At 51.2% G+C, this 22,710-nt stretch overlaps 7 protein-coding genes and 1 non-coding gene across 8 annotated transcripts; 3 read left to right on the top strand and 5 right to left on the bottom strand.

Moving 5' to 3' along the window:
- Nucleotides 1-112: 112 nt before the first annotated feature.
- On the bottom strand, nt 113-1,393 carry M406DRAFT_331362 (uncharacterized protein; the record flags this gene model as incomplete). The annotated part of the gene is made up of 5 exons (XM_040920624.1): nt 113-205; nt 258-283; nt 712-754; nt 977-1,093; nt 1,151-1,393. The coding sequence occupies 5 exons, from the start codon at nt 1,391-1,393 to the stop codon at nt 113-115; spliced, it is 522 nt and encodes a 173-aa protein (XP_040776011.1).
- Nucleotides 1,394-2,499: 1,106 nt separating this feature from the next.
- On the bottom strand, nt 2,500-4,561 carry M406DRAFT_107000 (uncharacterized protein). The gene is made up of 6 exons (XM_040915218.1): nt 4,298-4,561; nt 3,937-4,188; nt 3,606-3,858; nt 3,476-3,531; nt 3,002-3,382; nt 2,500-2,806 (listed from the first exon to the last, which is right to left on the bottom strand). The coding sequence occupies exons 1-6, from the start codon at nt 4,449-4,451 to the stop codon at nt 2,748-2,750; spliced, it is 1,155 nt and encodes a 384-aa protein (XP_040776010.1). The 5' UTR covers nt 4,452-4,561; the 3' UTR covers nt 2,500-2,747.
- A 1,262-nt stretch (nt 4,562-5,823) lies between these two features.
- On the top strand, nt 5,824-6,502 carry M406DRAFT_102354 (uncharacterized protein). Its single transcript, XM_040915005.1, has one exon. The coding sequence runs from the start codon at nt 5,954-5,956 to the stop codon at nt 6,155-6,157; it is 204 nt and encodes a 67-aa protein (XP_040776009.1). The 5' UTR covers nt 5,824-5,953; the 3' UTR covers nt 6,158-6,502.
- Nucleotides 6,503-6,699: 197 nt separating this feature from the next.
- On the bottom strand, nt 6,700-11,638 carry Srb8 (Srb8, subunit of the RNA polymerase II mediator complex; the record flags this gene model as incomplete). The annotated part of the gene is made up of 6 exons (XM_040924753.1): nt 6,700-6,839; nt 6,903-9,357; nt 9,392-9,862; nt 9,984-10,188; nt 10,269-11,115; nt 11,263-11,638. The coding sequence occupies 6 exons, from the start codon at nt 11,636-11,638 to the stop codon at nt 6,700-6,702; spliced, it is 4,494 nt and encodes a 1,497-aa protein (XP_040776008.1).
- A 4,424-nt stretch (nt 11,639-16,062) lies between these two features.
- Nucleotides 16,063-16,789, bottom strand: M406DRAFT_322853 (uncharacterized protein). The gene is made up of 2 exons (XM_040919703.1): nt 16,171-16,789; nt 16,063-16,103 (listed from the first exon to the last, which is right to left on the bottom strand). The coding sequence occupies exon 1, from the start codon at nt 16,475-16,477 to the stop codon at nt 16,286-16,288; it is 192 nt and encodes a 63-aa protein (XP_040776007.1). The 5' UTR covers nt 16,478-16,789; the 3' UTR covers nt 16,063-16,103; nt 16,171-16,285.
- Nucleotides 16,790-17,213: 424 nt separating this feature from the next.
- On the top strand, nt 17,214-18,194 carry M406DRAFT_340529 (putative nucleoside-diphosphate-sugar epimerase; the record flags this gene model as incomplete). Its single annotated transcript, XM_040921563.1, has 3 exons — nt 17,214-17,443; nt 17,584-17,827; nt 17,946-18,194. 3 exons carry the CDS (start codon nt 17,214-17,216, stop codon nt 18,192-18,194), a joined length of 723 nt encoding a protein of 240 aa, XP_040776006.1.
- A 223-nt stretch (nt 18,195-18,417) lies between these two features.
- M406DRAFT_t69 lies at nt 18,418-18,506 on the bottom strand. Its single transcript has one exon. It is a non-coding gene; the product is annotated as a tRNA-Phe (tRNA).
- A 1,010-nt stretch (nt 18,507-19,516) lies between these two features.
- M406DRAFT_260352 (HET-domain-containing protein) lies at nt 19,517-20,557 on the top strand (the record flags this gene model as incomplete). Its single annotated transcript, XM_040917358.1, has 2 exons — nt 19,517-20,035; nt 20,072-20,557. Coding segments are annotated over 2 exons (1,005 nt in total), but the record flags the coding sequence as incomplete, so codon positions are not given.
- Between the last annotated feature and the right edge of the window lie 2,153 nt (nt 20,558-22,710).

The raw sequence follows: 22,710 nt of genomic DNA, 5'->3' as shown, positions 1-22,710 counted from the left end.
CGCTGTAAATAACATCAAATCACCCTCAATCCTCCCTCCCACAGAGGCTCATCGTGTCACCAAAAAAAGAACTAACAAGAAAAAGCCTCCCCTCCTCAAATTATGATAGCCGTCAGCTCAAGGCCCTGGGTCGTTGGACCAAGGCCAGGCGAACTTCAACATCCGAGTTAGCCGTAGTCAATCGTGCTTCGCCACTCATAACCAACTAGCACAATTTCAGCAATCCTCATAACTCATTCCTTCATCACAGTACTTACAATCATCTCAGGCTGAATAAGATTTGCTAGCAACTAGTAAGTGCAGTCTCTTCGAGAAGAAAAAAACCTCGAAAAAAAACAACAACAAAACGACAAAAAGCTTAATGCTGTCCCAGTCAACCCCTAATCTTGCGCTCAATCATCACAACGTGCACAGAGCGATGCTTTCAGCAACGGATACACCATAGTACAGACCTGATGATGTCTATATGCAATCTTGCGACATCAAGATTATGCTTAACAAAATCAGATTCACAAGGCCACAAAACTCTCGTCGCCAATCACCATTCACCACTCTTCGTGCTGCCAACAGACCCAGTTGTTGTCTCTACGTATTAGTAACATGGGCTTCCAGATTCAGTAGGTGGCGGGTCGAATGATCCTCTCCCCGAGGAAGCCATCTGGGCGGACCCCGGTTCTGTTTGAGGATTGTGGTCCGACCCGGCCCGCTTACAGGGAAACGGTCGACAGCCCACAACCTTGAAACTCTTCGTATCCTATTATTGGCCGTGTTCATAACCAAAACTTTATCTAGGGCACATCGAAAACTACTCTGGTACTCATCTCCTAGGACATCTGGAATTTGCGAATGCGCAAGCCAGAGATACGATCAAAGTCAGGCTACCTAGAAGAGAAAACAGAAAAGGGAGAAGAAAACAACAATCACCACAGCCAGGCGAGGTCCTCCAACCCAGGCGCGGCGGTATATGCAGAAGCACTGCGTATCCAGGGCTGGAGTAGTCCTCAAAGACGTCCTTCATAGCGTCGCACTCCAGCAGGTGCCCCAGCCCCATGGCCATGTACAAAATGAGCATGTCGCGGATCGTGTCGTTGGTCTAGACGCGGCTAGGGTGGGGGAAGGCTTTAAGGGTGGCTTGCAGGCACTGGAAGACAAGCCGCCGTAGTTTGGCCAGGTCGTACTCGTCGCCCACCACGTAGAGCTTCGCGTGGTACAGGAAGATCTCGGCGCACTTCTCGTTGGGTTGGGTGTTCTTGCGCGCCGTGAAAGGGGTCTCCCCAGGGACAAGTCGTCTCGTCCTTATCCATGGACTCGTTGGGCAGGTCAACTTGGGCCGGCTGGGCTGATAGCTGGGCGCACGAGTGACAGTGATCGGAAACGGGCAGCTCACAGCCATTGTAGGTCCTGACCTAGTACTTTTCTTGGCAGCGAATGCACATTTGCTCATGCGTGACAAAACTGAACCTCAGAAACTCATCCTTACATCCATGGCGAGGAAGTATTAATGTAGCTTAGATAGAGCGACCCGGGCATGACGTTGACACAGGAGCCACACAGATTATCGGTAAGTCACTGGGGCCAGCAACACGAAACACACTAGATGAAGCCAGGACGCCTGTTGGTCAGCCTACATGTTCCAGTGGGAAGCTATTCTGTCTGGTTGCGTGGTGTCAATTGCGGACAGGGTGCTTCAATGTGAGAGGGAATACGCTTTCTTTGCGATTGGGCTGAGACCATTATGCGGTATGGCGTGTACGGAAGTGTTGAGAGGGGTGAGAGGGAAGAGAGAGAGGAGCGGGAAAGGGTATCATTTGTGCAAGCTGAAAGGATTATACGTTGAAGTTGGCTGTGATCTGCGCTGTCCTGGATGACTCCGGTGTGGAGTTCCCCGCAGATGACTCAAAATTGGCATCGTAGCAATGTCCAATTGTGCTCACATCCGCCGGGCTGTTCTGGACAGTTTCTGCAAATGGAGGGCTTGAAGTTGACCAAGTAATGATAAATGACCAGAAAGCAGTTGTGCCGACACTTGCTAGGTTGTGCCAGATGCTTCCTGTGAATGGGGAACATTGAGGACAACTGAGCAATGGTGTCATGTAGATGAGCAAGAAGCAGTTGTCCCAACATCTGCTGTGCTGTCCTGGATGATTCTTGCGAGTGCAGCACCCGATGCCGACTGAGCATTGGTGTATAAACATAATGGAGTTGAATGAAATTCCAACTATTCCACAATTTGATGAATTACTCACAAATTGAAATTTAGCTATATCACTGCAGTCAAGCTGATACTAAGGACATGGTTTATCTTTGCCTGTCATTTCACAGTCACAAACGTGGCATTTCTCAGTCAGTATCTGTATCATGCACTTCGAAGGCTAGTAGTCAACGATCAAATTGGCTCTAGCAGCAGGCAGTCAATTATAGAAACGATGTACACACTTCTTGTATCATCATCATGTCAGCGAGAATCAGCCTCTTTAAGCACCTGAAAAGTCCGAGATTCGGAAGACCAGGGATAGTGTCCATTTGCGTTATCAACTACATAAGTAGGTAATCAAGTTCCCACAGTGAGGTCATGGCTCTCAGCGGGCAGATGACACTGCTTAAATACTGCTACTGAAACGCAGTATGTACCACTTCATGCTGCATGGGCCTTCTGAAAGATTCCGAAGATGACTTTCCTGAAAACTTACTGATGTTTCTTGGCCTTCATTCTCATCATGCTACGGATTTGTCGCTTCATAATGCTTTTACCTAAGTTGAGGCGGAGGTGTTGGTGATGTTGAATAAGCCCTCCTGGACAGGCCCACTGTAACATTTCATGTCAGCTATGATATTAGGAAGAATGATCTGACTATGAAGAGACATGGAAAACAAAAAATTCAAAATAATGCAGCATCCAAAAAAGAAAATAAATTGGAGCCAGTCTCGAAATCGGGATTTGAACAGTAGAATATGAGACGCGCGGCAGTCTGGTGACGGGATCTTACAGGGTGGCACTTACTGTCAGCCCAAAGTCTATGAACCTCATCAGCAGCAGCATGTCCCTCCATGCTGACTTCGCCTGTTGGCTGTTCGGTGACCTGCTTGACTCCTTCACCGCCCACCGCAGCCTGAGAGCCTTGGAAGTCTCGGCCTTCCTCCGAGTCGGCGGCGACGATCCTACCAGATGGCAGCTCCACGAGCTCGATGCTCCTGACGGTACCTTGGATGGCCGCACCCACCGGTTTGGTATCCGTTACTTTTCTCGACTCGTCCTGCCTGGTGCCGCGTGGTGAAGGGGCTGCGGAGCCGTGCCACAGAATCCGTATGACCGGGACGGACTGGGCGATGATGAAGACTGCTGCCTCTGCCTGGAGGAAGCACAAAAAGACAATGACACCGTCTATTGCAGCTTTGTTAGCACAGACGAGTATGCGTTCGGCGGAGGCGGGACTTTTGTATCATTGCTTGGTTTGGCTTGACACCAATCACATACACGTGAAATCCGACTCGCCAAACTCCCAGAGCGGCACCATGGATAGTATGACAATCCTGGAAGAATTATCGTCAGCGCCATATGCTTGTGCGAAAGTAGGTCCATGAGGGAGAGTCTTATCTTCACTGACTTGACAATGCTGATCGGCATCGAGACGCCGACGAGGCTCATGGTGGCGGCGACGCCCCATTTCTCTTTTTCAGGTATGAACCGGACCTGCTTGATCATCCGCCATGGGAGCACTGTCAATGTCAGATCGACAACAAAGAGGAATGCCAGGTTGCCGAGAACTATGTAGGCCTGTGTCGTTGCCGGGATGCATGTTGACTTCATGGACGGGTACTCGATGGAGTCGCAGACGTCGATCCAAGTCTGAATAACCACTATTCGATATGATAGTCAGCGCCAACCTACGCACAAGTAATGTCTAATAATAGATCCAATCACAGAAACAAACTTACTGACTGCGGTATAGGTGTTCATAGCAATGATGATGGCCCACAGCACGAGACGAATACGGCCTGCAGTGAGCCTGAGGAGAGTTGTGGCAAAAGCCGTCTTGCTGATGGCAACCGCGACGTACATGAAGCTGAGACCAGCCAAATGTGTCGTGATCCCCGCCGGATGTAAATGTAGGACATTATAATGATAGTAGATGGGCGCCGCGGCGCAGAGTCCATGGGCGACGAGCAGGCAGGCCCATGCAGCGATGACTTGAGGTAATTCATCTGCTGTCAATGACTTGCCAGAACTATTCTTGGGTATTCTATCATCTCTCTCTCTGTCTCTCTCAGACCAGAGAAAAGAAAGGGGGTCTCTTACGGATGTAATCGTCCCACCATAGGCCCTTGTACTTGGTCGACCTAGCCCACAGCCGGGTAAAGAGGAAGACGGTCGTGATCGAGGCTGAGGCCGAGTAAACTGATTTGGCCAACTCACGATAGTCACTGCGATACATAAACGCCGGTGGAGCCATATTTTCTTCTTCTTTTTTCTTCTCATAGCACCTAGGCCTCTGAAGGACGGAACGGAAAACAAGAAAGAAGGGAAAAGAAGAAGAAAATTCTCAAAAAGGAGGGGGAAACGATAGGCGGTGCAGAGCCCTACCCAATCTGAGAGAGACATTCGAGTGTCATATGCGCAAGCAGTTGCAGGGTTGACACTCCAAAGGGCCCACATTTCGTGCCAGGCTGGGGCCAAGTGCAATGCAATGCTCTGGAAGCGAGAATGCTGTTGGTTGAAACAGGTAACACCCGGTGAGCAGATGATATGGGTTGTGACATGGACAATCGATACCCAGGTCGTTGGTCTGCAAGCTCGGCCCGATGCCCGCTCCAACGGTCAAGTCGTGCAGTGGAATGTAGCAAGGGGAAGTGGAGGAGGAGCAGGATACATGATGCACTGTATGCTGTCTGCTATGGTTGGGAAACATGCTTCCAATCGCTCTCATGCCGGTTTATTCAGCCTCGATGGAATTCAAATTGTTCAGTATCATGTGCTCAGCAGCCACCAAGTCTGACAAGTTTTGGGTATATGCGAAGTAGTAGCTCGCAACTTGGTCCGTTGATACACACTTCTTCATTCCGCGATACACCAACATGAGCATGGGCCACTTGTTGTGTGCTGAAGATCCGCTTAACTGTATGTGATTCGGTAACAATCTCGCCCCCAGATATCAGCTGATTTCCTGTCCATATTACTATCGAATGTCTTCGAGAAGGGTGGGTAAGAGTAGCATCGCTTTCATGGAAGGCCTATGAAGGCCTGCTGACGTGTGTACCTGCTCATCATTTTCAATGGCAAGTATCAATCGAGGACTCAGCATGTAGAAATGATATGAAAGAGTTGTGGGGACGGGGTAGAAAAAGGGTGGGGTGGTTTTCACAATCATCAGAATATCAAAGGCAGGGGAAGAGCAGAACCCCACCCCTAAGTTAAGTCACCACCCGACTTCGACCTGAATGTCTTTCCACCTGCTCACTATTAGTTACTTCTTCTTGTCTCTCCTTCTCCCCCTCTTCAGCTTACACCCCTATAGAGTTCCATAGTGAACTCGCGGATGGATGTCACGTCGTTGACAGGGAGGCCTCTCTACTATTGACATCTGATAGGTTATGAGAGATACATTAAATCTCCCACTCAATGTATAGAAAACACCCCCTTGCCATGGAAGACCAGCCTTTTCAACACCAGCATCAGAAAACTTAGGGCAAGTCTTGGCTAACCATTGACATTAGGTGATTAGGGCACTCGACAGCAGCACACAATATTTATTCACAAGTGCCTTCAAGTCTCCCAGGTCAATTGATTGGTCGGCATCATAGTGACTTGACAGATCTGTCATGTTTCCATAAGCATCCTTATAATGATTCGACGACTCCATCTACCTGGGTTCCGTTGCTAGTCTGGTATCTAGGACGTTGGATACCCCCTTGACGTCCAAGAAACCTAAAGTTTTAGTTTTGAAACAAGGCGTCTATGTTGCTTGAAATAGAAAGAATGCTTTGCCGTATCCCCACACTCTGTCGATCCTCTCCAGTCCAATCATTCCGCCGTACGGGCGTCAAACTGTACAAGCTACCGCCCAGTCAAGACCGGTCCGTCCACCCTAAAGCACTGACATTGGCGGCCACTGCCCACCACTCATTGACCTCTCCATCCCATCTGTATGCAAATACTTAGGAAAGTACTTGATTATATTCATACAGTCTTGAGATCTTCAGACGAACAAACGAGATATCCGATGATATTATTCCTCCAAGATGACGAGACACGAAATAAAGCCTATATGATATATGCACGCTAGACTGGATAATATAAACATCCCGCAAACAGGAGAAGAAACAATATCAGCAAGAGAGACAAGGGGATAAGATGTATGTATATGATCCTCCACATATTTGCTTTCCATCGGTAAATGAAACACCTCCCCGGCCCCATGCTATGCATTTCTAGTCCCAAAGAGAAACATCATAACATGACGCCATAACTTCATGAGTGAGCGATATGATGAGGCAAACCAAGGAGAAAAAAAAACATGGCAGCTGTGGCGCTGTCTGTGCTCTCCATTTAAGCCTACAAACAAGAATAACGCCGAAAGAAACCAAAAAAAGAAGAAAAAAAAAGGGTAATGATGGAAGAAAAATAACAAGAAAAGGAACGTTCTCCTGGGATATGGACTTTCTTCAGCGTCCTCCCACAACAGCCTTTTGCGTCCTGTCAAATCACTGCAACTTGATGCCTTCAAAGAGTCTCAGGTCCAGGCTCGTATCATTCTCACCAATATTTGGCGTGGGCTCGTTGAGGATCTCCCACCGCCTAAAGGTGAACGCGCCGAGCCTTTCCCCGGCCACGCCGCCCCCGCCTGCAGGCACAGGCACGCCGTATACATTTTGGCTCAGAGAACTAACCCCCAGGAACCCCGTACCACGGGGCCTTTGGCCTGCAGGGGTCGCCGGCTTGTCCTTGTGCGCCAGCATCAGATTGTCGTGTGGCTGCGGGGCGTAGCTGAAGATGTACCGCAGGCGCGGGTCCGACAGGGCATCGCGCAGGTGGCGGATGCATTGTTGCCGGGCCTCGTCGGGCAGCGTGTCGACGAGGAGGAGGGCGAGGTCGAAGGTGCGCTGCGTGAGCTGCGACAGATGGTTGGAGGGGATGTCCGGGTTGCATATGGCCAGTGGCGATAGGCCTTCGAGTTCCTGGAGGAGGCCGGTGAGGACGAGAAGGGCCCGACCGCGAACCTCGCCGTTTTGCTTGTTGGCCGGCTCCTGAACGGGCGCATGCAGTGCGAGCAACGAAAGCATGAGCGGCAGCCACTTCAGAAGCACCCCAATCTTCACTTCCTCATCCGAAGGCGACGCAAGAACTTCCCACAGATCAGCCAGCCGATCGACCACGTTGGAGGCTAGCTGTGTTGGACGACCCCGGCTGAGGATGTCAATCACGGACAGTAAAGTTTCGGCAACAGCAAAGCTTTCATCGGCGGGGATCAGGTTTTTCATCGATGGCAGCAGGTTGAACAGCCGAGTCTGGGCCAGTGTCAAGAGATGCTGTGAGACTTCTGCCGGCAGCCAAGGGAGGATCCCGGTCCATGTGATGTTGTGGGAGTCAATGGCGTCGTCCATGGCCTTGGAGTACACCTCCAGCTGCGTTTGCAGCCTGTCTTGGGCATTGGCGCCGCTCGTCTCGACCATCGCCATGCATTGGTTCAGCTTCAGCTGGCAGAAAGGCAGGGTGAGCTCGTTGGCCAGGCCGAGGACCTGTTCGAAGGTGAATTGTCTTCCCGGTGCCTCGTCCGGCAGCAGCAGTCGTGTCGTTATACTGTCCAACATCTTTCCCACGGCAGGATCCAGGGCCTTCAAGTTGAGAAGCTTGGGGACGTTCTGCTGGTCGATCAGCACCAAGCTCCTCAGTAGCCCCTCTAGACGGTCCCGCGCCTTCTCGTTCGCCAGAGGCACAGCTGAGGCGTCCTCCTGGCTGTTGGCGCTACAATACTCGGCCAGAGCATTTCGGACAAGAACCACCATCTCTTTGAAGTGTGTTTTGGGCGCCTGGGCCTGTAGGATCCGAAATCGATATGCCTCCTCGGGCGTCAGCAACTCTTTCGATGATGGCGGTGCTGTGAACAGCTCGAGGACCTCCTGGACATATGTCTGCGGACGCCCTCCCGCCTTGGCGGCCATATTCGGTCTTGCAGCGACGGACACGGCATCACCCGTCGTGGTCAGTATGATAGAAAAGTTGAGGCACCCGACGACGACCATGAGGGGAAAGATTTGCCCGAGTGGTGGTCGGCTCTGCGGGTTGCGGATCCCGAGAACCCATTTGGTCATGAACGAGTCGAAATGCTGCGTATCAAAGTATCGTAGCCTCGCCAGCAGAGAGCCATAAGCACGCAGCCTCTCGTCAGCTTTCAGCCAGCAGGCCTGAATCTTGGGAATGATCTTGTTGAGAAAACTGTTCATGGTGGTCCTGTCCATGCTAGTCTTGTTTGCCAGCCTCTTCTCGATCTCGTCCAAAAGCTCACCTTCCTCATCTTGAATGCGGGCGGCCATATTATCGCTCACAGGTGAGGAGGCGTCCACGGCGCTGTTCCGGTCGTTGCGGATTGCGTCGTTGAGGTGATTGACAAGAGCGTCCTGACCAGGGATCCGTGGGACCAGCATGGCCATCGATGTCAGGAGAGGACGCACGGCCACAACGCCCTGTGTCTGGGATAAATTGCCGAGCCTCTTTACAAGAGATTCAAACACATCTTTTGCGATGCCCAACGCGCAGAGGGTAGGCAGATGGAGATTTAGAGTGTCGGCGCACGACGATAATATGTCGGCGTCGAACAGGTCCGACGCGGTCTTGAGAAGCTCGCCGAGGGTCCTGAAGTCCTCAGCCGCCTCCAGGATGGACCTTGCGGCGAGAAAGGTGGGCGTGGGAAACCTGAGAACCTCCTTGCTGGCGGTCTGCGCTTGTGCCATCTCCAACACGAAGATCCGGCGGAGGCACTGGCCAACCTCTACCTTCAGTGCACGGCTACTCCTCCTGATCCTCCTGCAGAGCTTGTCGACGGATATGCTGCCCGTCTGGGGCGCATCCGTCCAGTGCAGACCCAGGCTGCTCTTCACAGAGTTAACAGCCATCTCTGTGTTGGTCGCCTCGTCGTCGACGCTGTAGCCCGCCCGACCAAGCATGTTGGCACGCATAGTCCTCAACGAGTCCGGCAGGGCAAAGATGGGCAGTTCCACGAGTAGTCGGGTCGTCGCAGGGCCGTCCTGGTCGACACCGCTGGAATCGTAAAGCCCACCACGGGCTATGAGCCACTGCATGTACGCCATGGGCTCGAAATGCCCAGAGCGGACGAGTTCGGATACCAGATGGTACAGCGCAGTCTTGCGATCCATCTCAGATAGCGGGGTCCGAGACCATGAAGCCCAGGACCGCATCTGTCGTGTTGAGGCCGAGGCCAGCCCAGGCTGACAGCAGCCGGTGGGCAATATAGATCTTGGACAGTCCTGGGCGGTACGAGGACGTGCACCATTCCAGTGTGGTCCTGACAGAGCTGTCCTTGCCCTTGAACATGTTCCAACATCGGATGGGCAGGTCCTCAGGAATCGGGGCCTGCAGCGCGCCGTCCAGGTGTTTGACCATAATGCCGCGGGCTGCAGGCGCCCGTGCGCTCGAGAGCAGTTGTTCGTTGCGGGAGCTGATGACCCGGTGGGCGGCCAAGATGGCACTGTCATCCGCAGGGAGAGCTGCCGCGAGGACGTCCTTGTGCTTGGGCCAAGTGGACGGGGAGACAAAGTTGACCGAGGTCGACAACACCAGGGTCTTGATGAGCTGTACTAATCTTGCTGCTAGTGGTGCGAAGATGTCGCGGTCGGGGTGGTTTTGTATCTAGCATGCCAAGTCAGCCATGCCGTCATTCCTCTTCTTCACTCCCCCCCCCCCCTCTCCCCCACTCTCCCTCTCATATAAGAAATGAGGCCAGTAAACAACGCGGGGAGAAAAGACTTACGGTACTATATTGGCTGAGGAGGGCGGCGACGAGCCGTCGGCCATATTTTCTCAGGCGTAGGAGATCCTTCCAGTAGATCTGCATGATAAGAAGGTACATGGGTAGTTTTGAGTTGGGGCAATTCTCGATGCCCAGCACAACCCATTCCATATAATGCTCGCGGTCGAGCAAGTGTTCGGCGTAGAGTTGAGTAGCAAGTCGGACCCTGCTCCAGCCCAGATTGTGAGCAAATGAACAGTACGAAGAAAAACGGTAAGGCTAGGAAGGAGAAAAGGGATCACATACGCATAATTGACCTTGTTCTTCCAGTCTGGGTCGCCAAAGGATGCGACAACCCCGTCGACAAACTGCTCGACAAAGACGGTCCAGTCCCTTATCCACTTGGCCTCGCCGCCCATGACGACAGCTCCGTTGACGCCCTTGCGCTTGAAAGCCCTGATCTCGTTGGCGCCGACGCACTTGGCAAGCCAGACAGCGCGGTCGGTGGGCATGTTCTTGTTCAGGCACTGGTCCAGCAGGCCCTTGCCCCTGATGCCGTGCGGGACCGTCCTGCTCAGCCGGCGGAGAGAGCTCGCTGGGTTGGCGAGATCCTTCAGCCAGGCCTCCCTCTTGGTGTCGGTGACGGTCACGCGCGGAGGCGGCTTGAAGGTGGAGGGCGAGGTGATCTGCCCGCTGTGCCGCCTAGCCCCGAGCAGGCCGGTGAAGACGGTCGAGAGGGCATAGAGACCCGTCTTGTGTTTGAGGCTGGGGAAGATGGCGGATTTGCCGGTCCCATTCTCTGCCTGGCCGAAGGGCCCCTTGTCGAAGTACCCATTCTGTATGAAGGATTGAGTGAAGTGATCCTCGGGACCGTCGCCAGTCCACGGGCTAAAATCGGCATGTCCCATCGAAGGGGCACTCGTACTGGCCGACCTGTGCTGCGAGTCCTTGCCCCCACCACTGACTAGTGCCCATCGCGGCGCCGCGGGCGGGGCCTCGATGCTATATGGCTTGGGCCTATTATCCTTCTTGACGGGAGCCGGCGCCGGAGCAGCCACGTGCTTCTTCAGGTCGGGGAGCGCAAATCGACATCGGCGTCGTGGCATTGGTAGGGGAGGGTTGTTGTCGCTATTGTCGGCAGAAGCCAGTCCTCCTGCTCCTACCACTCCTCCTCCTCCGCCACCACCACCACCACCACCAATACTACTACCCAGTCCTCCTCCTCCTCTTGACGCCCGAGGGCTGCTGCCACTTATATCACCGAGGTCGGACGAATCGGCTGCCATGCCCGGCGGCAGACTCCTTGACGGGGTGAAGGGCTTGGAGAGATCGATGGCGGAGCCGGCGTTGGTCGGTGACTCGACGAAGCCCGAGTGTGTGATGCCATCGTTGGCAAGCTCCAGACGGAGCCGCGAACCGCCGCGGCGAGGCGTGCCATATTGTGTCTGTGCAACATTGCCGGCCTGGCTGTTGCTGGAGGTGGTGGCGGCGCCGGGCCCAGGGTCGGAAGAGGAGGGGGGAAAGTCGGCGCTGTTGTTGCGGACAGGAGAAGGAGGCAGGTATTGCGATGAGAGTGTTCTCTTGTGGGCAGGTCTCTGCGACAGGGTGCCAGAACTGCTCAGGGACCTCGAGGGGGGCTGTCGCTGCGGGACGCCTATCGAGGCTCGGGAGGACATCGCTAGGAGAGACCTGGGTGCGCCATCTGGTTCGAGTCAAAGAAAGAGAGAGCTGGTTGTTTGGATATGCGTTTGTGTGTGTATATATAATTCTCTCCCTCTTTTTCTTCGTTTCTTTCTTGATCGACGAGTAGTGTGGCCGTTGGGGACTGTCGATTTTGCTCTGGGCAGAGAGTGCTTTCCGGGTGGACGTGTGCGATTGCGATCTGCTTTTTTTTTGGGGGGGGGGGGGGGGGCGCGGCCGTGGCGGCGGGAGAAGGCAAGACGAGGCGGGTCGGATATATGAGACAGAGACAAGACACAATGGTCGATATCTTCCGGGCCCAGCGAGTTCGCCTTCGTACCGAGAGGGCTCGTGTGTCTCGTGGCTGGGACTGGATGGTAAGGTGGTGTCTTCAGCGTATACGAAGGGGACGAGGAGGAAAAGGTGCACGACAAGCAGTAGCAGCCAGCGACGACAGCTGTACGAGGCACAAGAGAGACAGAGGTGAGGTGAGTGAGGTGAGGTTGTCCAATCCCCAGGGTTACATGGGGCCCCCAAAGTGCACGAGGACTAATCGGGGTTGGTAAGCAGGTGGGAGGGAGGTATGCGAGCTGGCGAGGGCATGCACGCAGAAGCAACAGATGGGTATTGGGTACGGGGAGGAGTCGAGAAAGAGGGTTTAGGGGCCTGTGGCGCGCGCTATGAGAAGTACGTGCAGCCGGGGGATAGGGCAGCCCAGCGGCCGGTTGGTCCAAGGAAGGCGGAAACAAGAGAGCGATGAGTTGACCAACTGCAGTGACCCCCCCCCTCCAGCGACGCACCTATGCTGTTACGGTGGAGGAAGCTACTGCTGCGGCACGACACTACAGGTACCCACACGGGCACAAGGCGGGGGCTGGAAGTACTAGGTACTATGTACAGTACTATGTACTTTAGGCACTCGTGTCGACCCTTCCGGATAGAGAGGGTGGCACAGGTGGTCACCCCCTCAATCCCTGACGATTGGGGCTAACGTCCTGCTATACTGCAGTGGTCATGTATACAGTACTACGTAGCACGTCAACATGTACATACATACACAACTGACTGGCACACTAAATGGATGCCCCGTTCTGCCGTTCAGCCCGTCGTGCCAAACCGTCCCACGCGATCTTTCTTCTTCTAAAACAACCGTCACACGGGCTCACACGAGATAGGCGAAAGGGCGAGTCCTGAGGCGTTTGAACGTCCTTTGGCCAAGTTGCCAGTACTGCTGTGTGGTGGTTTTTATTTTTGCTTGAGCATTTTTTTTTTTTTCTTCTCTTGGGGTTTTTTTGCTCTCTTTTTTTCCTTCTCCGATGACGCTCGCACAAGCACCCACTGTTGTTGGTCCACGCATTCAATTCGCAAGACCAATTATCTGACTTACTACTGTACTGCTTCATCCACTGACAAGCTTTTGACCTGCGATGTTGCAGATTCGCCTGTTCAGGAAGGCGTTCGTTTCGGCCCCATCCTCCTCCGTCCATGGTGAATACTTAATCATAGATAACTTGTGACATGGCCTTCTCATCTTGGGTGGTGGCTGAATACAGCAATTCCCTCGCCACCCTTTTGTTTCTCTTCATCTTTTTCCTGCTCATCACGTCGGCTCCCGGAGGCTAACGACGCCCTCCGAGTGGCTTATCTCGTGATCACGACATCATCAGCTCTCCTTACCATACGATACCACGTCACGGATCAGAACCAGGGGTGGCTATTTGGATCTTCCATCCTCATTGGTGAAATGAAACTTAGTATTTTCCCTCTTCTCTTCTTTCCAAATACTTACTTGATCGATCCCAGCTGCCTTGATCCTTCACACAAGGAATTGTCATAGTATCCCTGACAGTGAAGAAATCCAAATGGAAAGAAGTAAAAGCAAAGGCAGGCGGAGAGAGAGAGAGAGACAGGTAGACGAAGGGTAAAAATGAAAAAGTTCCTTCTCTCGCGGGTCGAGTTATCTCCAGCAGCTCCCTTCGCATCGTCTTGTGCCCAGCACTCTCTCCGGCTTTATTCAGTGCGACCCTCGGCGTCTTTTCATTTCTCCGGTGCATATTCGCTACAGCCTGTGCCGGCTCAAGTCTACCGGACATTGAATTCAGTGGGAAACCCTCCAAAAGACAAGCTACGCCATCTAGATTGATCATCTCGAGGTGGAGAGGAGCAGGTGTGTTGTTCCTGACGCCACATGTTGTTAGGGGTCTCTTGCAATAGATTCTAAATAAATAATTATTATTATAATTCCCTTCACCTCGAGTCTTGTTAATGCGGGAGGACGGGGCGATGTGACGTGGTGTCTCCTTCTCTGCAGCTGCAGACGCCCAACATCGCTAAAAAGCAGTGAGTGCATTGGAAAGGGGAAAGGGGAAAGGGCGGGGGCTTGGGGGTTAGAAACGCAACTCGGCTCCGGGCGTCAAGGTGACCGCTCTCCGGACCGAGAAAGGGAGGAATATTTCCTTGCTCCATACCTTCCTTTCAGATAAGCTGCCTGCGGTGTTTGTTGCCAGCGCCCGTGCAGGCGGTTGCTTCGAAATCAAATCTTACCTACTGGACCTGGTTCACTTCTGCCTCGGCTGTTATTTTGCCTCTATCTTTTGTCCCCTGCAGAACGTGCAACTTCGTGGCTGCATGGACATGGTGGAATGAGAAAAAAGGAAGAAAAAAAGAATACTCATTTATACGCCAATGTGGCCCTCTCAACCTCCAACCCCATTCACACTTGAGAAACAATGGAAATCGTGTCTTGTTCATGAGAAGAAAATGTGCACAAGGTAAGGTCAGACACACGAGCCGGCGTATGAAGTGGTACATAGGATGAGAAAACAACGCCTCCTTGGTTCCAGGCCTCATCATCACTCCTTGTCCGCGGCAATTCCGGCGCCATGATTTGCGCTCTGATATTGTACTACCCCCCAGGGTGTGTACAATGGTCCAATAGTCAAATACTCAAATACCTTGAAAGCGACCGTTTGCTCCGGCGAGATCTAGACCCCACAAGGCATTAATTGATTACATTTGTCTTGTCGCTTGAACTAGGATTGGGTTTGCACCGACCGCCCCCATCCTTTCCATATTATCCATCCATCCCTCCACCCGCATCTCCCCACGCCCATTGAGCACTAAGTAAGTAAGCAGCCTTTCCGACTTTCCCGTGTGACACGATGAGAGCGCGCACACTAGGGGAGTTGCGGACTTATTCATCACCTCCTCCTTCCACTGGGCAGGCCCCGCGTCAGACAAATGCGCCGGAATACAATCAATCTTGAATCCACACTGTAATCAATGTGTAATAATTAGTCGCTACGATCGGCTACTTTGCTCAGAGGTAACGAGCGCGAACCAAACTCGCCAAATCATACCAAACCAAAACAAACCAACCAGACTCTCTAACGTCTCTGCTGCTTATCAAATCAGTCCCATTCCTTTTTGAGCTTCATCACGACCATTTGCATTGTGTCCCTTTGGTGGGCTATGTTTGTTGATTGCCCCGTGCCTCGCTTTCGGCACTAAATGTAGGACATAATTAGTAAAAAAAAAAAAAAAAAGAAACGGCTTGTGCAAACCCCCCGGGAGAGCCGGGTGTCTTGCCCTGGAGGAATTTCGCCGACTCCTCAGGTACTTTCTCCGAATCTCCGCGGAATTCGGGTCCAAACGAGTTCACTCAACGAGGGTAGTGTGTCTTCTAGGTCAAGAATCCAACGAAAGAAGCTTCCTTGGCTGTAGTAGAGGTACTGGTGCTGATTATTTTGCCACTTCTCTGGCAGGCTTGTTGCGACTCAGTGACTAACTGCCTGACTACCCGTGGAGTTTACGGGCACCCGTATTTGATGCGACCAAGTAATGGACGGATTATTTGTACAGCCAATGAATGGAGAATGTCTCTTTTGAAATCAGGGAGACCACACATGCAAAAAGGCAAATTAGCCATACGTTGTTGTGATCTCAAAGAATTTGTGTGTTCCCGAAGCTAATCAGTGCTCTGGCCTCCAGGCAGCCTGTGCTATCATCGATGAAATAGAGCAAGAGGATGCTTTTCGTTTCAACTCATCAGGGCACTGCATCGAGATCCACATCCGTCTTGTTGCAACCCTGGTGTCACAAGCGATTACACCTGGACCGTCGATCCTAAATCTATTTTCCATCCCGCTATGCGGAGTAGTTGCTTCCTATGGCGATCCCCGACCCTCCATGTCGGGAGTAGATGAAGAGGGGGAGAAGTTCCAGGTGGTGGGTAATATCGGCACGCGAATTTTATGATGTTCAACAAGAACAGACTTGGTCGTAACACAGAATGTCAGTCGACAAGGTGCCAGCTCGCTTAAGATTTAATCATCAAACGAGATCACCTTGGATACAGTCAAGGCACAAAAATACCTGAGAGCCCATGAGGTTGGCCTTGAAAGAGTCTATACCCAATGATGAAGACCTCCAGGGATTCAGGAAAGCAATCATCATTAAATGGTAAAATCACCCCACATAAATACTCCTCTGGCCCTATTCGATCTGATTCCGCTGACCCTCAAGGTAGTACAGCGTCCTCGTCTTTGCAACACCGCCGTGGACGCTGCATACCAGTCACGCCTGCCCTCCCAGCGCGCTCCGGCGACTTCAACGACAATCCCGTCCATACATCACAACCGACGTCAAAAGCCGCACTGGCCGTCATCCTCTTTGCCTCTTTGACGTCTCCCGACCTCGGCCTCGGGAAGCAGACTGGACCGTAGGCGCCGCTCCTGTCGCACCAGCATATTATGGTCAAGGGGACAACGCCCTCTGTTCCACAAGAGTCGAGCTTCCAGCCGTGGCCAGCGCTGCAACTGCCCGAAGGAGGACATTGGAGCCTGGCAGAATGAAGAAAGATCACTGTGTGCCTATGCGGCGCAGAGAAGATAGGATTCAAATGTGGGAAGGGGGGAGATTTTAACTTTCTGGGACGACAATTGTGTGCATATAATACATCGTTCCAAGATGGGCGACTATGGTCAATGATAGCAGGACTCACTACGGCCCTGGGACCTGAACAATCGTCTAGGTAAGTGCTAGTCAAAGGTGATTTACGGCATTCCTCGTGCCATTCTTGGCCCAATGCAACAAAAGTATAGTCCCTCAGACTCACAGGCCATAGTCAGGATAATAATGTTTAGGATACATCTTGGCTTGCCAGTGCTTGAACGGAATGTCGCGAGGGTATTATCATGGGGAAGACACATCCATTGTGCTTCATCTCTGTTTCGCGGGCGCATCAAATCATGAAGCTCTCTAGCTGACTCGGGGTCAATGTTGGCGCTACCATCCAGACTGCGGCACAGCGGTCAGCAGTAAAAAGCAGGGACCTTTTTTCGCCTCCAAGCCACTTCGAGCAGCGTAATTCCGGATACAGTACTTAATCCAAAGCTTAACTCCACAGCGTATGTCCGACTCTGTTGCTGAACTTCTTGGATTTATATCTTATCACTTCTATTACGCCCTTGACAGAATAAGAGAGTGTGAGGGACAAGCGTCTCAATTGTTAAATCGCGTCTGCTCTCGACGAGTTCTTTGTTCTCCTTCTTTCACACCGCCATCACAGTCATGAAGCTCATCATCGGTGGTTCGACCGGTTTCGTCGGCACAGAGCTTGTGCGACAGGCCCTACTCCACCCGCACATCACCTCCGTCGTGGCTCTCGGCCGGCGCGAGACGCCCGTACCATCAGGCTCGGAGGCTGGCGGCGCGAAACTGCGATCTGTGGTCTGTGACGATTTCGAGACGTACAACACGGCCGTCCAGAAGGAACTGGAAGGCGCCGATGCCTGCATCTGGTAAGACAGACACAAAAAAAAAAAAAAAAAAAAAAAAAGAAGAAAAAAAGAAAGGGGAATCCAAAGAAGAAGAAAAACACCTCTCACTTCATCGTTTCTTGGTCTCTGCGCAGGTTTGCTGATGTTGTGCAAAAACCTAGGACCATCTCGATCACGCCTTCGAAACTCAAGGACGTGCCCTGGGAGGAAACGTGCAAAATCTCCCGCGACTATGCCGTCGCGGCCATAAAGCACCTGGCGGCCGGCAGAGCCCAGTCAGACACACCGACGCCGTTCCGCTTCATCTACATGAGCGGCATTCATGCAAAGCGTGACCGCGCAGAGGCCGAAAAGGTCGAACTACTCGTCAAAAACCCCACGATGCTGGAATACACCTTAATACGGGTAAGCTTCTTATGTTTCATCCTCGGCTTTTCATATTCTGCCTGACCAGGGCCATCTGCAAAGGTTGAATGAGTGTTCCACCGCTGACCAGAGAGCAATAATATATCGCGGCGGTTAGGGAGATGCGGAGGTCCAGATCCTCGAAGTTGCGAAGCAGTCCAATGGAAAGGTCGAGGCGTGCGTCACCCGGCCGGGATTGATCCTCGGCGCGGACAGTGAAAGGCGGGCGATACCTGGTATTCCGAGCATCGAGGTCGAAGAGATTGCTGCTGCCCAACTACACCAGGTGATCAATGGATTCAAGGCAGAGCTGGTTGGACACGACGACCTGGTCAGCCTCGGACAGGAAGTCTTGTCTAAAAGGTAAACTATAATATTCAGCAAGTCTGAAAAAAGAGCTCATGAGATACATATATATATCTCTTTCCTTGTCTGCCTGCAATACCACTTCCTGTAATCTGTCCAGGCCAAAGTGATGTTTCTCAGCATCCAACCCCCACGATGGCCAAGAAATATCTCATGGAAGGATTCCAAAAGAGCATGTATAATAAAGAAAAGAAGAAAAAATACAAAAAACGAAGAAAAAGAAATGCGGTGAGTGTGGATCGAACACACGACCTTCAGATAACGATTGAAGTATCACTTCAGTCTGACGTTCTCCCAACTGAACTATCCCCGCAATTGAAATTAACGAAATTTTAAGATATTCATATAGCTATGTTTCTATATTTGGTGACTCGGCGGTACAGTGACGTGCTATACATATAATACTTCACTGTTCATAAGTTATTCTTTAAAGAGAGAGTAATATGTGTCTTAAAGGTGATCCTATTGGTTTCCCCCCCCCCCCTACCTTTGCTTGCAGGAATGTCTCAAGGCCTGCTGTGGTTTGCTGCGCACCTGGCCAACCCCATGTCACAATTCTGACCTCCAGGACTACGTGCGCGCTATGGGCAAGTAAGCTGAGAACAGTGCAGGAGGATTAGCATTCTGCTGTAAGAAAGTGCGTTGCTTGACTGGGTTAATCAGTGAAAAGAGGTAACGTGTTGACTTGAGACCCCGCTTTCATCCAAGTGAAAACAAAACACAGTGATTGTGATAGAGAAGTAATTGCTCTTTCCCACCCAACTCGACCACCACAAACAAGAACACAAATCCAAAACGAATATACTACACAAACTTTGAGAATACATTTCTACCATCACACTTCATCACAATGTCTTCAACGTGTGGTCATACCACTGATTATGCAGGTCTCTGCGCGGTGTTCAGAACCTGCCAGCATTGTAACGATGTTCGTCATTTCGTTCGTCTCCAATTCGCTACTGAGGTCTTGAAGGACTTCCGAAGCCTTTCAAGTCTAGATACAACAATCTGCAGCATTCCGTGGTCTCAGGACGCAGTGGACTATTTCAAAGCGGCTTTGCAGGATATTAGCGAACACGGGTCCCCAAAAGTCGTCAAACACAACTGGCGATCACGAACCAGGTACAAACTACGGAGGGCTTCAACCTACGGAAGAATTGAATTCCATGTCTTAATCAGACAGATTCTCCCGATTTTGGAAAGATTCAGTAAGTGTGTTAAGTTTTCTTTTTGCTGCAGACGGTCTGGATACATTCAGGTACGAGATCCGAATGCTTAACCTGTGCTACTCTTAATGTAGGACCGTCCATCTGGGATACTACCATGAGGTTAGATGCGGTAAAATGGTTGATTGCAAGCCATGCCAAAGTAGGAGGAACTATATATCATCAGCTTCCTAGTCTCCGAGCGCAACTAGCAACGGTCCCTCGAGTGCAGCTCCCTACAAGAGTTTTGGACCTGAGACCCAGTTCTTTCTCTTCAGACCGCCTCACTTTTGAAGATATGAGGCTATTGATATCTAATGGAGAGACGATGGGTCATTATATGACACTGAGTCATCGCTGGGGCGAAGCGCACAATTTGGAGCTGACACGAGAAAACCTACCGGCCTTTACCAAACGCATTGAGTTTCGCCATCTGCCACGAACTTACGAACATGCCGTCATAGTCGCCAGAAGCCTCGGGTTTCGCTACCTATGGATAGATGCCCTCTGCATTATCCAGCACGACGAGCATGACTGGCTGCGAGAATCAGCCAAGATGGCGACTATCTACCACAACGCAAGTTGCAATATAGCCGCGCACACAGCACTTGACGATAGCCATGGTTTCCTCTGGCCTGTCGACCACATATCGACGACCGGTCAGCATGTCGAGAATTTTGCGCAGAGTCTGGCTGATAGCGCCATCATGAAAAGAGGCTGGGTCTTCCAGGAGCGTATCCTATCGAAACGGATAATACACTTCGCGCGCGGTACATCTTTCTTCGAAGACGCATCTGGCGTTATCAAGCCCGACGGCATAGCTCCAGAGAACTACGACCCTATTACAAACAACAAGATGAATCTCGAGGACGGGCTAGTAAGCCAGGATGAGTGGTACCACCTCGTGGAGAGGTTCACCACCTGCAACCTTACTTTCGAGACCGATAGGCTTCCTGCTGTAGCGGGACTTTCTGAGTACTATGCGCAGCAAACTATTGACGGGAAGTACCTTTGGGGTTTGTGGAGCGGGTCCTTCCATCAAGGTCTTCTGTGGGTTACCACGGCTCAAGATACGAACGAGCTACTTGAGGGCTACCGTGCGGCTGGCATGCAACCTCCATCATGGTCTTGGGCGAGATGGGCTGGCAAAATTCGTTACCCATATCATCTAACAACATGTCTATCTGATTGCCGACTGATCGAGGCTCAGTCTAATACCGAGTCAATCTGTTTGGTCGAGGAAGCCAGTCCAGCCTCTCCCAAATGCTTGTCAACGCGTATCGGTATCCACGCGAAGGCAATTGACTGGAATAATGTCATAGCAACCCTGTACCATTCCAAAGGACTCAGAATCAGCTTTGAGCCTGGCCTGACCGGATCGTATAGAATACGAAGCGGCTCTAAATCCATATCTGCTTCTCTAGATGGCAAGCGAGACTCGGAAATTCAATACGCCAAGCTTACTCTGGCGCTCGTGGCCCATCATGAACACGAACAATATCGTATTGACACGAGCGATGATCACGAAGATAAAGAAGTGGTGATTTCTACACTCGTCAACTACCTGCTATTGTTGCAAGAGACCTCCACGAGCATGATGCCAAATACCTATCGAAGAATCGGCTTGGCATTGAGTGTGGGTTACTGGAGAGTTTGGGAGGATTCTGCAGAGAATCGTACGATTTATATTGAGTAACACTGATAACTATAGAAGATTCATCAGTCGTACACATACAGGTCATTCGTGAAGTTCACAAGAATACTTAATATAAAATCTTTAACATTGATTACATGCGTAGTTATCAAGCTAGTCGTAATTCATTTCTTTCTTAAAATACACCAAATAAAAAAAACATAAAAATAAAAAAAAACCATTAATACGGAGGATAAAAGTCTTAACAAGCATGGCTAGATTGATTGAAGCTTGGCTTAATCAGTCCTCTGGCGTAAGAGTAGGCTCAGACGGCAAGTAGTTCAAGTAAATTTTGAAAGAGCCTGCAAAGCCAAGTATAATAGCACATGGTTTTCTTGGTATCCATAGGCTGCTTGTCCACGTAGTCATTGTCGGCAGCTTTTCATGATGGTAAGTCGTCCGACATGTCGACGTGAGTTTCTAGATGAAGTAGTTGGAACCCATAATTTCCTCTTTGCCGTGTATCATACCGAAACTGGTGTTTATGAACCAGCGATACGAAAGTGCTCTGTCGTGCCTGGGCTTTCTCGACTAACTCGTCTCAGACCCTGTCATAATCCGTGAGGCGTAAGATTGGGAAAGAATAGCGGTTGGCTTCGATAGGGAGAAGTATTCCTGTTTGCCTCACGGTGTGGGTCTGCTCCTAGACTCCCTTTCTGGTTGATAGATTGTCGCATCGTATGGCCGGTCAGAAGACGCGCTAGCGAGTAGAGAAGTTGAGAATCGTCTTGAGACTCTCTATATTTACTTTATGGAGTTTGGTGGCCTGCTTGAGCAACACAAATGGAGACCTGGTGGGAGCAGCTATCAATGAAATAGGTATTGAGGTTTTGGCAGTGTTCCTGGCGTCAAGGAGAAGGCCTTGGCTTTGGTGAAGACAGATCCCCTATCTTTCGCCTCGGGATCCACCGTGCTTAGAAGGTAGACAGAAGCCTATTAGCCCTTCTTGGAAAAATCTGCACTGAGCAAGCTCCCAGCTTCCGTCGGAGATCCACCTCGACCTGGAGAGGGCGGCTCTGTCGAAGAAAGTTCGTTCTACAAATACGCCGCCTAGGTACGAGACTGCATGTCAATATTTCAGGTCAGTACTCGCCTGGATGTGACGATCTTCCGCCAAAGGAGACATTGTGTGTTCACGATTTACATGACATCTAACACGGTCAAGCCTCCAAATCTGTTGGATGGAGGCTTTAGATCTTGGGCCATCCTCAGTATCACATTTCGCGGGCTGGGGAGTTATTAGACGTTTTGCAATCATAGATACTGTGATCTTTGGGTAGTCGAGAGGCACAAAGTGTGTGAGCCCGACCGTTACGCAGCTATATAGGCCATAGTCCCCTTCCAGTCAGCTGGGAGTGGCCACTCCTTTTAGCTGTCGCATACAAAGTATCTATTTGTGGTAGCCATTCAAAAACCGGCGTCCTCGACATGAACAGGAATTGTGGACTGAGGAAGCAATAGTGGCAATAAAAATTAACGCAATATATAGATTCATATATGTGCTAGAGACGTTATTATACATATGCCAGAAGGTAAGTTAGAACTATGATGTTCATCTGGTTTCGTCTTTCCAGATTGAAAGATCATAATAGGCTTAATAGTACTATCAGAATTTTGAA

The sequence above is a fragment of the Cryphonectria parasitica genome (genome assembly GCF_011745365.1).
Source record: "Cryphonectria parasitica EP155 unplaced genomic scaffold M406scaffold_5, whole genome shotgun sequence".
Classification (NCBI taxonomy): Eukaryota; Fungi; Ascomycota; class Sordariomycetes; order Diaporthales; family Cryphonectriaceae; genus Cryphonectria; species Cryphonectria parasitica.
This window is presented reverse-complemented; position numbering and strand designations above follow the sequence as displayed.

What these genes read in the sequence shown, in the direction of transcription:
- M406DRAFT_107000 (XM_040915218.1), bottom strand. Translation starts at nt 4,451, where the DNA reads ATGGCTCCACCGGCGTTTATGTATCGCAGTGACTATCGTGAGTTGGCC. An exon ending in ATGGTGGGACGATTACATCC is followed by an intron (nt 4,189 to 4,297) that starts GTAAGAGACCCC and finishes AATTACCTCAAG; the next exon opens with TCATCGCTGCATGGGCCTGC. An exon ending in ATGCCGATCAGCATTGTCAA is followed by an intron (nt 3,532 to 3,605) that starts GTCAGTGAAGAT and finishes TAATTCTTCCAG; the next exon opens with GATTGTCATACTATCCATGG.
- M406DRAFT_102354 (XM_040915005.1), top strand. Translation starts at nt 5,954, where the DNA reads ATGTTGCTTGAAATAGAAAGAATGCTTTGCCGTATCCCCACACTCTGT.
- M406DRAFT_322853 (XM_040919703.1), bottom strand. Translation starts at nt 16,477, where the DNA reads ATGTCCTCCTTCGGGCAGTTGCAGCGCTGGCCACGGCTGGAAGCTCGA.